This window comes from Phyllosticta citribraziliensis (assembly GCF_038025025.1).
Source record: "Phyllosticta citribraziliensis strain CPC 17464 chromosome Unknown J3D65scaffold_1, whole genome shotgun sequence".
Classification (NCBI taxonomy): domain Eukaryota; kingdom Fungi; phylum Ascomycota; class Dothideomycetes; order Botryosphaeriales; family Phyllostictaceae; genus Phyllosticta; species Phyllosticta citribraziliensis.
In genome coordinates this window covers 17,731-33,189 of record NW_027117338.1, presented here as the reverse complement: position 1 = coordinate 33,189, position 15,459 = coordinate 17,731, and the positions used below count along the sequence as shown (strand labels likewise).

Sequence of the window (15,459 nt, the reverse complement as noted above, 5' to 3'; positions counted from 1 at the left end):
CCAAATATTTCGCCCTTCCCCCTCATACCCACTGACGCTTTCCAGTCCATCATGGCTCCGCCCATCCGTCAGCTGTGGGACGAAACCCGCAGCAGCAGAATCGGCAAGCGCATCAACACCAAGCGCCTCATCCGCAACACGAACCAGAAACGGAAGAGACGCAACAAAACGCAGCACATCAGCCCCAGCGCCCCGTCAACGATCCCGCTCTGCTTCAACGAGACCCAGCATCGCCGCCTCTTCACGCCGTACCCGTGCTACGTGTGCAGCCGCGACCGCAGCGCGTACAGCGCCGAGTGGACGGCGTCGACGGCGGGCCCCGCCACGCCCGCCGTCCCGCGCGACGACACTTTCAGCCTGTCAGACGCGTGCCCCCAGATCGGTGGCGCTCATGGCTACGTCGACCTGCTCAAGGGCACCGAGATCGCGCTGGCCCACTGGCCGCACTTTGAGCGCGCGTTGGCTGAGGCGGGCGTCGTTGCGACCTGGCTTACCACTCGCGATCGCCTCGTCGCGTATGTGCTGTGGGAGGCCATGATGGCGCCAGAGCGGCCTGGGTTGGGCTTTGCGCCGGGCGTTGCGAAGGGTGGTGGCTCGTTGTTGTTTTTGGATATGAGGGACCCGCTGAGGCGGCCGATTGAGGTGCATTTCTTTGACTTTTTGCGCGTGCTACAGGACAGAATGGCGGAGCGTGAGAGACACAAGGCAAAAGGGGGCGAGGAGGGGGAGGAAGCAAATCCGGAAGAGGGAGAAGAGGAGGTAGAGAACGGAGAAGCGACGCAAGAAGAGGCAGAAGCGGCGCAGCACGAAGAAGACGATGAAATCGAGGGCCAAGAGACCCAGGAGAACGACAAAACTCGCGCTCCTTCTTCCCTGTCCGCACACTCGGAGGCGTCCGAGGACTCGTACATGGACTTCCTGTCCACCCCCTGCCCGCCCCTCGACCCCGTCTGGCAGCGCGGCGCGTGGTGCAGACACTCCGGCCTCTTGGATCTCGGCAACCCCTACCGCAAGCCGGAGTACCGCGAACCCCTCGACGCCCAGTGGGCCGTCAACGCGCCGGTGGTCGCGCTCCTCGAGCGGCGACACGCCGAACGCATGCGGTGGGAACGCGACACGGCCCTGGCCGAGGAGCGAGACAAACAGAAGGGCAAGGGGCGTCTCGTCGAAGTTGAGCCCGAGGAGGAGGAGGACGATGACGCGCGGTACTATGCTGCTGTCGAAGACGACGATTCGGATGACTCTGATAACTCGGATAGTGATGTCGGCTCCGGCTGCTCGATGAGGCACGGCGCACAGTACTGGTCCAACGCCATCATGGGGCTCTTTGGCAATGAGCAGGCGCCGTTGCTGGGAGGCGATGACGAGGCAAATAGGAGCAGGAGGGGGAGCATCGTCCAGGCGTTTTTGAGCTCGCTGGATTGCTTGGGCGGCGGGGATGACTTGTGATGGCGGATTGATTGAGCGTTGGCGGTAATTCTTTCCGAACAACTACTTCCGCGCTTCGTCCGACATGTCATCGGTATCTTTCGTGCTCTTCTTCACTATCCAGATCTCTTGTAGGTATTAGTTGGACTTACCTGTATATACTCTCGCAATGACAGGGTAAAACCAAACCCAAATCTTCCTGAACACGAAATAAATCATGCAGGGCTTTCACCGAACCGCTTCGATCGTTTTTTGCGCAAGTTTCATTTTCCAGGTGAAGCCAGACGGCAGAGGAACGACGGAAGTTCTTGATTCGTCTCTGGTAATTTGGAAACGAAAACAGATCTTGTCCGCAAAAACAGAAGAACTGAAAGAAGCTTGCGACAACCTTGACTTGGATTTAGTTCTTTCTCTTGCGAGGCAAGCCAACAAGGCGCGGAATCGCTTGCCAGCGAGTGCGACAAAAGAGCCTCACTGTGTGGATGTTTTCAGTGTTAGAAACAGCACGAGGGCATCCACGTGTTGGGGGGTCACGTCGTGGCTGGTCTTCTGTCTCACTTTCGCCTGGCTCAGGGTCTGTCTGTGTATAGTAAAAGGTGATTGCATAGTTGAGCTGCCACAATGGTTGCGAATCAAAGGGTGGTTATCTTGCAAGGGTCTGCGCTCCCCATCCTAGATCTCACACAAGAGATTGGCACGCCAGTTTCAGTCGACAACGGGAATCTGAGCGTGATTGTGGTTGCCTTGCTACCAGGTTTATGGAAACAAAGTTAGCACGCTCGCAAGACTGTCAATTCGGCGGAGAAGTGTTTTGATACTTGAACAAACAAAAACGAGGGCACTGAGCTGCCGCGGTCAGCTTGCATCGGCATTCAGTAGAAGAAGTCAGCCTGTCTACTGTGAGACGATCCTAGCCTTTCGTCTCCTTATTGGTTTTGGAGCAAGTGATTTTGCAGTCAGCGATTGAACAATGTCATACGCCTCAGCAAACAGGATACAAATCGACCAAGGATCAACCAGAACATATTGTTCCCGCGATTTCCAGGCTCTGACGAAAGACGCAGAGATCCCGAAGACTCGAGAGGTGAGACAGACGACGTAATTACCGCCGGTAGGGCAGAGAGGGTGCCACATCATCTTGCTTGGTCTTGAGACAAGATGATGATGGCCGCCATTAAGCCACCTACCACGATTCTCCTCGCCACTTTTCGGACAGGGAGCGAGTGAAGGCTGCGAGACACCTCCATCAAAACCTACTCGTCAGCCAGCCATGGTAGTATGGCGAGGCTTCGCGTCGCACACTGACACCACCACCCATCCTGACCGGTGCCATTTGTTCAACAGCAACAGCACCGCCACGACACCCACAATCCAAAGCCCACAACACGCAAGCCCTCGCGCCTCCACATCACTCAACGCTCTTGACTCGGTTTCAGTGCCGTGCAGCGCGCGCGTTCCGTGACGTTTCAAGGCGGAGAGCCCCCACACAAGCCCTACGGTTCGGCAGCGAGGTTTCGCGTCGAGTCCGCACGTCACCGCCATACAAGTTGGCATCTGCACCGCGACTCATCAAGGAATCAGTATGAGCAAGAAAAGGTCGTGAGTGAGGCTGGCCGCCGCAGTCGCTTCGCAAGTGTCTGGGATCGCCGCGCGTCGTCAGCGCTTGCGTCAACCGACGAACCACCTCGAAAAGACCTGCCTCTACATAGGACGCGGTCGCACGCACACCTGGCGATGTTCTCCACGCGCAAAGCCATTTGTTGAACACCACGGGGAAGACGAGATCGCCCAGAGACGCACTGCCGACGAAGCAGGCACCGGCCGGCACGCCGAGTGCGACAGGCCACGATGATGCCGTTGACGCCGAGTGCGGACGGAGTCGACTGTCACTGACCGCAGACGCTGCAAAAATGTCGACATGTCCGCTTGCAAGTGCCGTGTTCTGTGCAGGAAGACAATACTTGATCAATAAACCTGCAAGATGCTGGGGCGTGGCGCAGAATTCACTAGCGCGTGAAAGGGACATCCTGGCCCCGTTGTACCCTTTGCAACACCGCGCAATTCGGTAGGTACATACAGACATACATAGGGGCGAAAAGCTCCAGGTATTGGGTGGTGCGGATAAGACGGACGGGCGCGTTTTGGTTGTGGCAGCGTCTGCATATCTGGCGTGGAGCGGCGTTGATTGGTGGGTGGAGCACCAGGCGGCAGGCGGATCTGCATCCGCTTTTTGAGCTCGGCGATGTATCTGGATGGACCTGGCTGAGCTGAATCTTCCATGCATGTCCAATCATGTCATGGCAAAGGGGGAAAGCCGTCCAGCTACGATCCAGGAAGAAGCCGAGCATGTGTGCCAGTTTTCAGCCTCACGGCTCTATTTTCAACGCTCTGCGCCTGAGGAAGAATGGACGGAAGATCCACGACGACCAGTCGTGCCACCAGCTGTACGTACGGAACATCCAAGCTCCTCACAGACCAGCGGAACGACACTTGTGCACCGCGACGATCAAGAAATCGTCGCAGAAACGCACCACAGAGCCTGAGCCAGGTCCTGGACAGAGCATGAATCTGGCCCAGCGTCGGGATCGCCACTGGCATCCCATTCAGACTGGACCTCCTGCGAGACGGCTTTTTGCACGCGCTTCCTTTTGACATGCAGCGGGGGGAAAGTGAAGGACAGCAGGCCAAACGTTGAAGTGCGACGAAGATGCAGCGCGGCGTTGTAGATCGAGAAAAGTGGGATATGGCCGTTGGCGAGTGGGTCTGTCCGACAACAGACTAAGCGCGCTTCCGGCCAGAGCAAAGGACCCTGTTGATGGAGCGTTTGAGAGGCGACCGCCAGAGATGGGACAGGGCGAGGCGAGAAAGCTGGCTCCTGGATCAGTCGTCAAACATCCCACTTATCCACAAAGCCCGGGTTGGCCTTGCGGAAGTTGTTGCGTCTAGGGACAAGTCGTGGCTGGTGTCACGGTATGTACCTACACTACATACATAGGTACATACGGTCCATGTGGCCAGGCGTTGCGGTGCACGCAGCTGTCGCAAGCTGCACCAGCGATCAGGGCTGGAGGCTGGCACGCGTCGGGCATTTTCTGCAACGACTGACTGCAACGGCGAGTCCCCGCGGAGAGGGGAACAACATGGTCGTCGTCGACTATCGAAGAGGCTCGGTCGGTAGTTCCTGGAAAAGCTTGTGAGCTTATTTTGAACAACCAACCTGGTTCCCGCCACGCCGGAAACTTTGTTCAGATGTCGAGCACCAAGAAAGCGGGACGGCGCCTCCCGCCGAGTTTGTGTTGAGCTTGATTCGACCCAAAGTCACAGGAACATCTCACCACCAAACACGGCCAAAGTACTTGGTCCTCTTCCTGCGGCTCTGTCTTTAGCATCAACGTTCACGCGGGATCCCCACCGCTGCCTCCGCCCGCGTGCTGATTGGATTGCTGCATCTTGCTGGGCTGCAGTGCCACTATCCCTGCCATCCGCCGTTGGACGAATCCTGTAGAAGCAGCTCTCCACTCTTGGCACCGTCTCTCAGTGCATCGAGAGGAGTAGCTCGCCATTTTGAAGTGGGGCCAGCAGAATGGGGTGTCCTCTGCTTCTGTCCAATCACTCGCGCACCCTTCTAGTCGTGGTGGAGGAGAGCAAAGAAAAAGGTCCTTCTAACGCTGTCTGTTCCTGTTTCATGCATGCTTGCCCCTAACCATGCATACCGGCCCCCTGGAGCCTACAGGATCCTTGATGGTCCAATGCACGAGGTGCATCCACTGACACGATACCATGCAGCCGCGCCCGCTGGCCAGATCTGTGGCTGAAAAGAAAACCAATATTGTTCCAAACGCACGCTTATCAAAACGCATGGCTGGACTGGTCAATTAGTTACATTAGAATGCCGCACAAAGCGATACATCTTGAAGTAGCCGCTTTCGATATGACGCGCCGCCGCGGGACTACTACATGAGAACCGTTCCTACCCCGTGGTATATCGAAGGACCGTAGAATCGTAATGGAAACCAAATGGAAGAAAAAAATTGGACAACGAAGCAAAACTTTCAGCGTCAAAGGCCGTCAAGAAGGAATCAGCAAAAGTGCCAGAACCAAACACCCGACTCGCTGTTGCCTTTTACACAACCAAAAACAAAACAATCGCCACGATCAATGCGACGCTTGGCTGTAATGATGATGCGGCACCCTTGTGGTGTCCGCTTCCGCTCCCGGAACCCTTGGGAGGAGTCCAAACCTCGTGGTTGACGTTCATCTCAAGATGAGACACGATGAACGAAATGTTTTGGTTCTGACCCGAGTGCATCGTTTCAGATCCAAACTGCAAACGGCCGAGATACATCTTGTCGGAAATGGCGCCATCTTTGACCAGGTAGTCGACAAGAGGGTACAAGTCGGTGTTCAGCGTCGACTGGTTCTGGTTCGGCACCCATGAGTAGACAGTCTGGCCATTGGCATTGAAGCCCTTGTATAGCGTGCTGGTGGAGGACGTTAGCATAGGGGCATGCTAAAAATATGCGACCATGAGGCGCTTGGGGGGCCTGAGAGGCTTCTTCAGGCGCACGAGGCGACTCACTAGTTGACGGCGGATAGCTCACGGATGGGAGGGTCTGCCGAAATGGTGTCCCAACCGAGCGGCTTCAGGTTACCATATGCAGATTGCCAGACCATGACTTCGGTCGTGGCGCCAGACGCGTTAGACGACTTGAGCGGGTCATCGTCCAGGAACATGTCCAGGGCAACGTCGGCGACGGTGTCGAGAGACGCCAGCAAGGTTGAGTTGGTCTCAGTCTCATCAGAAGGAGAGGGGACTATTGCCCAAGACGCATCAATGGTGATGGACGTCAGGTTGGACACCACTACGGGCATTACATTGGAATTCAGGATGACACTGGGGAACGAGTGGACCTGAAACGTGTAGTCGTAAGCGGCCTGACTTGGGACACGGCTATAAAGTCTTACCTCTGTGCGAGTATTAAACCACCTCCAGGTCGCATTAAAGGACGTCGAGTTGTCATCTTTGCTGCCGAGTTCGGACTGTACACGTTGGAGGTCAGCAGAGGGAATTCCACCCTGGTACAGGACGGGCGGCAACCAACAGTCACGCATTGTAAACCGGAACCGTCGTCGCCCCACTGATTGGAGAGGATTGTGTAGCGTAGCGACGTCGTGTTGACAGCAGACTCGGGACTGCACATGGTTTCCGTCTCTTCATCATCGGCGACGACTGCCAGTGGCCACGCCAGCAGGGCCGCGATCAGCGCGGAGGCCCACGCGCCACGCATGATAGTTCGATGCATGTTAAACGGAGACGGTCAAGGCAGGCCAGGGCGGGACGGTTTTGCAGGAGAAGTGTTTTTGAAATCAGTCACATACGGCAATAGATGGGGCGACTGGACGAGGGGGTGTAGAGGGAAAAGGCTCTCGGTCCTGACCTGGGAGGGGGCGGGGGCACACTCTGCCGAGAGCCGTCAAGCTGCCTGGGCAGCAAGCAAAAAGGTTGCGAGGCCGGCATTAGCAAAGCAACGGCGGGCATTGGCGGCCGTCAAAGCTGTGGCAGGGAGCGCGCGATGCAGACTACGCTCGCGCCGGACCGGCTTGCCAGCGAACAAACGGGAGGGCCGAAAAGTGGGAGTCCCCGGTCTGAACAAGTACGAGGCCGAGCTGGGGACCCCCTGGCGCTTGCAACCTGGCCCCATGCTGTTCCTGAGCGCTGCAACTCGCCATCGAATTGCCGTCTCGTGCTCGCCGCCCGCCTCTGTCATTGTGGCCGTGTTATCGCTCGGCTGGGCCGCGCCCTGAGACGGGCGCCACAGGATTTTCTTTCTCGTTTAAACTTTGGCCACTGCGTGCGGCTCGCTGGACGACCGAGGCCGCAAAGAGACACGAAACAAGAAGACTGGGGGGAAAAGAAAGAGAGAAAGCCATGGCAGGGCAGGATCTCGTGTTACATGGACGGGCGCTTCGTCGTTTGTACGATAGGGCTACTCGATGGCGCGCGTCGGAGGCCTGATGAGAAAGAGTGACTGACGGACGGAGAGCAGCGAGCGAGGCTTCAAAAATAGGACGCAAGCGAGTCGACAGATGCGGTGATCAATCGCGGATTCGCGGCGTTTCCAGCAGTCAGGACCATGGGCGGGCTGTGTCGTGTGCGCTCGGGGACTGTGTGGACTGTGTTGCTGTCGCACAGCACAGGCACTTGGGATGTCGTTGCGGTTGACGACGTCGGCCAATCACACGCGCTGCACGTGACCCGGCCCTCTGCCTCACCACCACACGCGGCGTAACCTCCATCATGCACCTTGTCCTCTGCTCTCGCCCCCCCCGGTCCGGCCCACTCAATTCTCTATCAACGCCGTGACGCTCGGCCTGCTACGTCTTTTTTCTTTTTTTTTTTCCCTCCCTCTCTTCTGCCACCTACCGTCTACGGCGCATTTCCTGCACCGCCTCACCCCCCATTCGTTTGACGATTCCACGCACTCTGCCCCATTCAGTCTGTTTGCAAGCCCCTCACTGACTGCTTCCCAGCCCTTCTTGCATGCCATGCGCTATCAAGTCTCAGCAGGGCTACCCGCCCTCGAGGGCGATCATCGCCTGTACCAGCGTCTCTGTGCATGGTTCTTGATAAGGCCGTCAGAATCGTGTTCGGCGGAGTTGCCGCCTCTTGCATGAATCCTTGCCGCCGCTCTCTTGTGCGGGAGATGTCCGAACCGAACTGGGTTATGGGCACAAATTTAGACACTGTTACGATGATTGCTCCACGACCATCTGCACAGCCAGAGGCGCGGCCACGGGCAAGACCCACGCAAGACGCATGCTCCGAGCCCATCTCCCTTCCACTCTTGTATATCAGTCGACCGATTCTCTGCTCCACCGCAACTTGTCCCGCCTCTCCCACTGCTACGCTGGTCTTGACGCTAGCTCCACCCCACACTCGTTCATTTAATACTGCTCGTCGCTGGTTTGTCACTGTCCTCCTCACGCTCGTTCAGTCTCTCCATCGACCATGGCCTCCCATGAAGAGAGGCGGTATGGCGACTACTCGCCGCCCATGAGTCCCCTGCCCAGTCCCGGCCTGTCAGGGTACCATCTGGAATCCGCCTGCCAATCCACCGATCGCTTGTCCTCGCCCTCCGTTGAACTTCTTGGTCGTCACGAAAGAGGATTCGAATCCTCCGAGGGTCTTCCTCGCCCACCCCGGGCCATCTACTCCCGTGGAGACAACGCTACCTACTCGACCATTTCCTACTCCACCATAAACGGAACCACCGCCTGCCCTACCCCCACACCGTACGGCGAGGATGACGACTTCTCCTCCATAGAAGGCGCAAAGAAGGGTCGGGAGTACGAAAAGGTACGTCGCTGAACCGTAGCATCTGGATCGCGCTAATCCTCGAAGAACCCCTTTGACAGCGACTCGGAAGCCCAAAACACTTTCGCCGTGAGATTCGAAGACTCTCAGTACCAATCCGAAAAACTGCACAAGCACGATGACATCGACCTTATGCCGCGCTGGAAGCGTACCATCAACCACTTCAGTCCGATCACTACTTTGTTGGCCGTTGGCGCCTACTATCTTTACTTTGCTTTCCGTATTTACTGTACCATCATGGCTCAAAAGGAGTACAACAAGGTCTACGTCATGGCATGGGTTTTCATTGCTGCCGAAGCCTGCGTTTCCTGTAAGCTCGAAACTCCTCGCTTCGTACTCTCGCTAATCATGCAGGCCCGGCTTTCTTCCACCAAATGTGGCAACTTCTTCACGTCAAGGGTCGTCAACGTGCCAAGTTGAGGCTCGTCGGCGACATTGTTCCCACGGTTGACGTATTCGTCACTTGCTGCAAGGAAGACGTCGACGTCGTCCTTGACACCACCCGGGCTGCAGCCACTGTCGATTACCCGCAGGACCGTTTCCGCGTTGTCGTTCTTGACGACGGTGCTGATCCCGAACTCAAAGAGGCCGTCGAGAATCTCAGCCGCGAGTACCCTAATGTCTACTACTTTGCACGCATCAAGATCAAGGGCGTCCCGCACCACGCCAAGGCCGGAAACTTGATTGGCGGCACTGAATTCGTGACGAAGCTTCCGGGCGGCTGTGGAGAATTCATCGCAGCTCTCGACGCTGACATGATTCCCGAACCTGACTGGCTCCGCTCGATCATGGCCCATATGGTGTCCGACCCGAAGATGGCCCTTGTCTGCCCACCGCAAGTATGTTGCTGCATGGGCTGTGTAACGTGCGACACGAGCTCACATATTTTTAGATGTTCTACAACGTTCCCGAAAACGACCCGCTCGTCCAAAGTCTTGACGGCTTCATTCACGTCATGGAGCCCACCAAGGACGCCGCTGGTGTTGCGTGGTGCACTGGCTCCGGATATGCAGTTCGCCGCGCGGCCCTCGAGAACATTGGCGGCTGGCCCATTGGTTCGCTCGCCGAGGATGTCTGCACCAGTTCGATGCTTCTCGGTGCCGGTTGGAAGACCGCTTACGTGCATGAGCCTCTGCAATTTGGAACCGTTCCCGACACCATCATCGGTCATCTCAAGCAGCGTACTCGCTGGACTCTTGGAACGTTGCAGACTGCCGTCAAGCTCAAGTTCTGCCTTTTCGGCAAGGATATCCGCCAAATGACCTTCCTCCAACGTCTTTCCGGCTTCATTTTCACCATCGACGCCTTCTTCAAGATTTTCTTCGTTATTTCCCTGATCACTATCCCCACGGTCCTCATCAGCGGTGGTAACCTTGTTGCCTACACCAACACTGAGCAGCTCCGCTGGCAAACTCGCCTTTGCTTCATCTACCTCATCACTACGCGCATCAACGAGTGGGTCACCTACATCCCCTCTGGATACAGGCTGGGTCAGCGCGAGATTGGAGCCATGATGTGGATGGCGCCTTTCCACACGCTCACCATCATCCGGTCTTTCATTCTGCCCACCTGGCTCGGCGGCAAGACCCAGGGCTTCACTTCCTCCGGTTCCATCAAGGACGAGATGAACGAGCGCGATCCTGCCAACCGTGCCCCCATGTGGCGCCGTCTCAAGGTCGTCATCTGGGACTGCAAGTGCTACCTGCACATTCTGTTCGTCTGCTACGTCTTGGCTGCCGTCGGTCTCTCCACCTACAACGGCGTCGAATCAACGGACTCTACTCGCTCGCTCCTCATCTATCTCCTGACGCACGCCCTGTGGCCCCCTGTCCTGTGGCTTACCTGCATTGCCGCTTGCTGCGAGCCCCTCCGCTACGCTCTCTTCCCTCCCAGCATGCCCGACCGCGAGGAGCTCCTGGAACGCGACCCCAAGACGGGCGTTGCGCACCCCAAGGAAATGTACAAGAAGCAGCGCTGGGGTCCCCGCGTCCTGTGGCGCGAAGGACAGTACACGCTCTGCACAGCATTCACCGCATTCATTTTCGCTACCAGCTTTTTCTTCCTATAGACGGTTCTTTCCTACTACCTACCCGAAGCGATGGGCGGTCGATTGCAGCATCATCAGCATTTTCCTTTGCATTTAATGGCCACCAAGCAAATACCTGCCTGCATATGCGGTGGCCGCAGGCACCCTTTTCACGAATCAACCTAATGCAGAGCTGGAGTGTGGAAAAACAGGGCGGCGAGAGGAGCTTCATACCCAACTGTATAGTACCAACATATAGACCTGTCATCTCAATCGATGGATACTTCATTTATTCGCGCATATTTTTTATTCTACTTCGTTTTCATTTCGACAAGACGCTGACAACAGCCGACAGGTTACTTTTGCCACAAGCCAACGACTGCACGTTCCCAGCACTGGGTCAATAAATAGAATCGATACACCATACCGCCTTATCAGTCGCGTTGGTGGCGACCATCATCTCGTTTCCCCTAAATTGCAGAGATAAGAGGGCATCGAAAGAATGGGCTGTCCATGCGCCGCAGCGCATAATCGGTACGCCGGAACAAGTACCTTGTCGCTCACGCGAGGAGCCAGTAAGCGACGCCTTGATTGCTCGCGCATGCACATGACGTGGAGGAGGGCGCCTAACCTGTGGCTGCCATGAACCTGATTATTGAGAAGGCCATCAAGACGGAGCGCGGACGGAGTGCGGACGGAGCGCGGACGGAGCCGGTGCGAAGCTTCAGTCCGCGCAGCCCAGACGTTCAGCTCGTGGGTTTGCTTTTGGCGGTGGCTGTCGCTTGGTTGGCTCGTAGAATAATGCATGCCCAACGGTGGTACATATCGTGGCTCAGGCTCGGACTCGGACCTCAGGCGCAGCAGCGAGCGACTCGACAAGATGTCGAGCGAACATGGAAGCAACCGGGATCCAACCACCCACGCCTCCACACGCCATCGCATGTCGAAGGGACGCCCGGAAGACGGTCGAAACGAGCAAATATGGCCCGTTGGCTCTCGATCCACAAATTCAGGCGGCAAAGCAGGCAGCTGCCGCATGTGGATGTTGAAGCGTCCGTCGACCGCAGTCGCACACATTTCCAGGCCCCGGTGTGGCACAAATCAAGAACATGGATTCAAACAGACTGTCTTGTCCCGGACCCCTTGACGTCGTCCTCCTGCCTTGGCGTCGTCCACCGCCAAAATTCGCGCGTCAAGTCCAACTGCGACGCGGTGAAGGCCTCGGTGTTGGAAACGATGACCTCCAGATCGGTCGTTACTTCGATGGACCGCGAATCCACCCCCTTCCTCTCATCGATCGATTCGATGTCGCAACTCCACGCGTCGGCGCCTTGCACCGACTTTTCAGAGCTGCCCCAAAACCAGCCCTCCGAGTCTCGAAAGATGCGCCGTGAGAGCGTGCGCGCGAGGCCGCGAGACGTCGGACCGTACCAGCTGATGCGTCCGCCCATGGCGCTGGGGGATCCACGAGTGGTCTTTGTGCGCTCCAGGAAAAGCGGCCAGATGACGGGCACGTTGATGACGATGACGGTGACGAATGTTTCGCGCGCGACCCAGTGGATTGAGACGACGAGATCCTGGATGGCCTTCAGTCCAAGGATGCCACGGAGTAGGGCGCAAATGATGATGAAAAAGGACGACGATAGCAAAAGGGCCAGGGTTGCTTTTCTACGGAACGGCAGTTTGGCTTCGCGGATGATTGTGATTGGGATGAAGACCAGGCCAATCTCGTTGGCGATGTTGAGAATCATGAGCGTGATGAGCGACGAGGAGGCCTGCATGCATTGGTCGCCAACATATGGATCGATTCCCCAGTTGCGCTGGACTGGAGTGCAGCGGCAAAACTGGCAGTGTGAGTCCACGTCACTTGGAGCTGTCTTGGCAACTTACGATTTGAATCACCACCGCTACCCATGACATGGAGCAGACGACGGCCATGTACTTGACGTACTGCTGCTGCCACAGCCCAACGCTGAAAAAGTCAGCAATGTCCTCTGTCCCGATGGCCTCAACTCACGTGAGACGATAATAGTAGCCCAAGACGGTGCCCTTCAGCGTCCAAATCAAGGTCACATAGATGAACCATGCGGCGAACAGGGCTTTGGAGCCTTTTTCGAGTAAGCTGGTCTCTGCCGTGCTCAAATTTTGTGCGGTCGATGCGTCGACTCCGACGAACGTTCCCTTGGTTGCTATCAATGGTCAGTCTTGCTCCATCATTCGAGAAAAGTCACTGACCGATGTATTGCTCCAGCGCCGGGTCAATGGTCCACAGTACGATCGAAATCGCCGCGAACAAATCGTCCCAAGAGAGGTGAGCTCCGCCGATCTTCCAACGCGCAACGAGTCCCATTGCCATTACGAAGAGACCAAGGACATACTCGACCCAAATCTCCACGATGATGCTTTCGTGATGGGCGAGCATTTTGCGTGGCTCTTGGGAAAGCGTGTTCGGTAGGCGCAAGCAATTGGTAACGGCGCAAAAAGTCTCACTGTCAACGGCTACGCCTTGTGGTTTATAGCGAAAGACCTTCTCGCTCGACATGCTCCGCCTGTACCGCTGACCCGCGGTTCGATCAGCCAGATGCCACGAGTTCTACCAAGTGGTGGCGTCGACCGCCCATGGCGTCTTGTTAGCAGCGCCTCTGGCTTTCTTGCGCGCTTGTCGATCACGCCGGACGCCCTCTGGCTGCACGGGAAGGAGCTGGCCTTGAAAATCCTTTGACACGCAATTTATCGCGACTCTGGTGTTGGCTGGATAGCTGGGCGTTGACCATGGGGTCCCGCTACGGTTGAGGCCAAGTGCCGCAGCGCGTTTTGGATGCGTGCTCACCAGCCAGAGCCAGACGGATTGCGATTCGGTCAGCGGCTTTCCATAGTAATTCAATGTGAAAGAGAGAATTTGAATCAATCCCCTATCTCACGCTGTCATTATCTATACTCCACGGCGCAATCACGATGTGGTCCAATGTGTTCCCCTGTCACACAATGACCACACATCCACAGCCCTATACCGTCTGTTCACACTTGGCCTGAGGAATGATGACAACAGCCACCGGCAATCGTTTTTGAAAACAGAACGTAGGTGGTACCTTGGGAGGAGGTCTGATCACCGGCTTCCCAGGCCATCCGGGCCCCGAAGAGGCGTTGATTCTTGCGCAACTTCTCCCTGATTTGGAAAGGTGTATCGGTTCAGTGGCGCTGAACATACTTGTGAAGCAAAAAGTGCAGCAGTGCCTCTATTCTGTAAACTCATCGGTCGAGCATTCAGAATCAAGAGACCTATGAAATGCAATTGTCCAGCAACAAGAACGGAAATTCAACAGTCCTGGTGCTGATTTTGTGAGACCGCAGAAACAGTTGTGGCTGACAAGGTCCCCTTTTCTCCTTTTCTTCGCCGCTCGTGATGTTCTGATATGACATGCTGCTAGCGCGGTGGTGGTTCTACGCCATGAGAGTTGGGTCCCAAGCGACTGCATGAGCCTAGAATCTCCACGTTTGTCAGATTCCAGTGACTGCGGCCTTCACTTGTGATGCTTTTTGGTTCTTGTTTTTGCGTGCCTTTTGGAGCAAGGTCATTCTCGAGTGACGCTGTGTTGAGCGTCAATTCCTGGTGCGTGTGCAGTCCTGCTCGTCGGGTATGCAGTCTAGACTCTACCCAGGGACCGAGTCGCTGATCATCCACTTCCTTCCAGCCCTCGACGTCTGCCCTCTCGTTGATCTACATTGGAAAGGGCACTCTGTACGCTTCAACACCAGACACGAGCCTCGAATCCTTCATCGCGTCATCATGACTCCAAAGCCGTTTATCCAATTTCGATTTTACGTCTTTCCCCGAGTCTCCGGGCTAGCTGGAAACTTCTCGCCCGTGCGACTTCTCGATGCCCTCTTGGCAAGACCGTGTTCCACGGTCCGCTTCCCGTCCCCAGAGCTCTCGGTTGATTCCTTCGCGTCCGTTCGGCGATGCAGAGTGGCCGTGTCCGAGTTCCGTGACCTTCGAACGGATACGGAAATTTGGTCCAAGAGAGACCCGTAGCAGACAAGCCAACTGACGGCAGCTTTCGCGTGTGTACATGCGACGTCTTCTGTTCAACTTCTCAACTCGGGCAGCGCGGCCTGAACGCTGCCGAGCCGAAGCGGATGAGTTTCGGAGCCATTGCAATTTGCAGGATACGAGACGAAGCGAGAAAAATGTGCCGAGTCGAGGTCTGAAGTCATAGTCTCGTAAGTAGCAAAGCGGTAACCAGAACACGAGAGGGCAGTGCCAGGAAAAGTATATTGTTGATGTTGGATCGTCAATTGACCAAAGCTGTCACGACTTTTTGTTCGGCCGTTGCTAAACGAGTGCACGACCACCCCCGCCCCGGATAACAGGGCGGTAAACAACGTCAAAACAACTGCCTGTTCAAGCACAGCAGCTGAATCCAAGGAGCTATCATTCGACAAGGCGGCTGCGTCGACGGAGCTGCCATCCGACAACATGCACTGAGACAGCTCACAGTTCAACTCCCCTTTACGGGAAGTACGACAAGCTCTCGCAGCTGCCGTGTTCTCGTCTGCTGAGCAAGTCCGAATACCCCACTTGCGTCTCCGATAGAAGAGACAATCTGCAGCAGTGCACCTCCACATGGGC

General features: G+C 56.3%; 5 protein-coding genes across 5 annotated transcripts; 2 read left to right on the top strand and 3 right to left on the bottom strand.

Moving 5' to 3' along the window:
* The first annotated feature begins 645 nt into the window (after positions 1-645).
* J3D65DRAFT_608078 (uncharacterized protein) lies at positions 646-1,876 on the top strand. Its single transcript, XM_066798543.1, has 2 exons — positions 646-1,526; positions 1,581-1,876. The coding sequence occupies exon 1, from the start codon at positions 682-684 to the stop codon at positions 1,447-1,449; it is 768 nt and encodes a 255-aa protein (XP_066659211.1). The 5' UTR covers positions 646-681; the 3' UTR covers positions 1,450-1,526; positions 1,581-1,876.
* An 836-nt stretch (positions 1,877-2,712) lies between these two features.
* J3D65DRAFT_567 (uncharacterized protein) lies at positions 2,713-4,056 on the bottom strand. The gene has a single exon (XM_066797608.1). It carries the CDS (start codon positions 3,710-3,712, stop codon positions 2,861-2,863), a length of 852 nt encoding a protein of 283 aa, XP_066659210.1. The 5' UTR covers positions 3,713-4,056; the 3' UTR covers positions 2,713-2,860.
* A 1,363-nt stretch (positions 4,057-5,419) lies between these two features.
* On the bottom strand, positions 5,420-6,866 carry J3D65DRAFT_532 (concanavalin A-like lectin/glucanase domain-containing protein). The gene is made up of 4 exons (XM_066796679.1): positions 6,531-6,866; positions 6,394-6,468; positions 6,008-6,339; positions 5,420-5,909 (listed from the first exon to the last, which is right to left on the bottom strand). The coding sequence occupies exons 1-4, from the start codon at positions 6,729-6,731 to the stop codon at positions 5,552-5,554; spliced, it is 966 nt and encodes a 321-aa protein (XP_066659209.1). The 5' UTR covers positions 6,732-6,866; the 3' UTR covers positions 5,420-5,551.
* A 1,404-nt stretch (positions 6,867-8,270) lies between these two features.
* On the top strand, positions 8,271-11,171 carry J3D65DRAFT_90 (nucleotide-diphospho-sugar transferase). Its single transcript, XM_066804233.1, has 4 exons — positions 8,271-8,785; positions 8,831-9,113; positions 9,158-9,642; positions 9,696-11,171. The coding sequence occupies exons 1-4, from the start codon at positions 8,438-8,440 to the stop codon at positions 10,869-10,871; spliced, it is 2,292 nt and encodes a 763-aa protein (XP_066659208.1). The 5' UTR covers positions 8,271-8,437; the 3' UTR covers positions 10,872-11,171.
* Positions 11,172-11,944: 773 nt separating this feature from the next.
* On the bottom strand, positions 11,945-13,251 carry J3D65DRAFT_663260 (uncharacterized protein; the record flags this gene model as incomplete). Its single annotated transcript, XM_066802648.1, has 4 exons — positions 11,945-12,673; positions 12,720-12,801; positions 12,847-13,018; positions 13,065-13,251. 4 exons carry the CDS (start codon positions 13,249-13,251, stop codon positions 11,945-11,947), a joined length of 1,170 nt encoding a protein of 389 aa, XP_066659207.1.
* Positions 13,252-15,459: the final 2,208 nt, after the last annotated feature.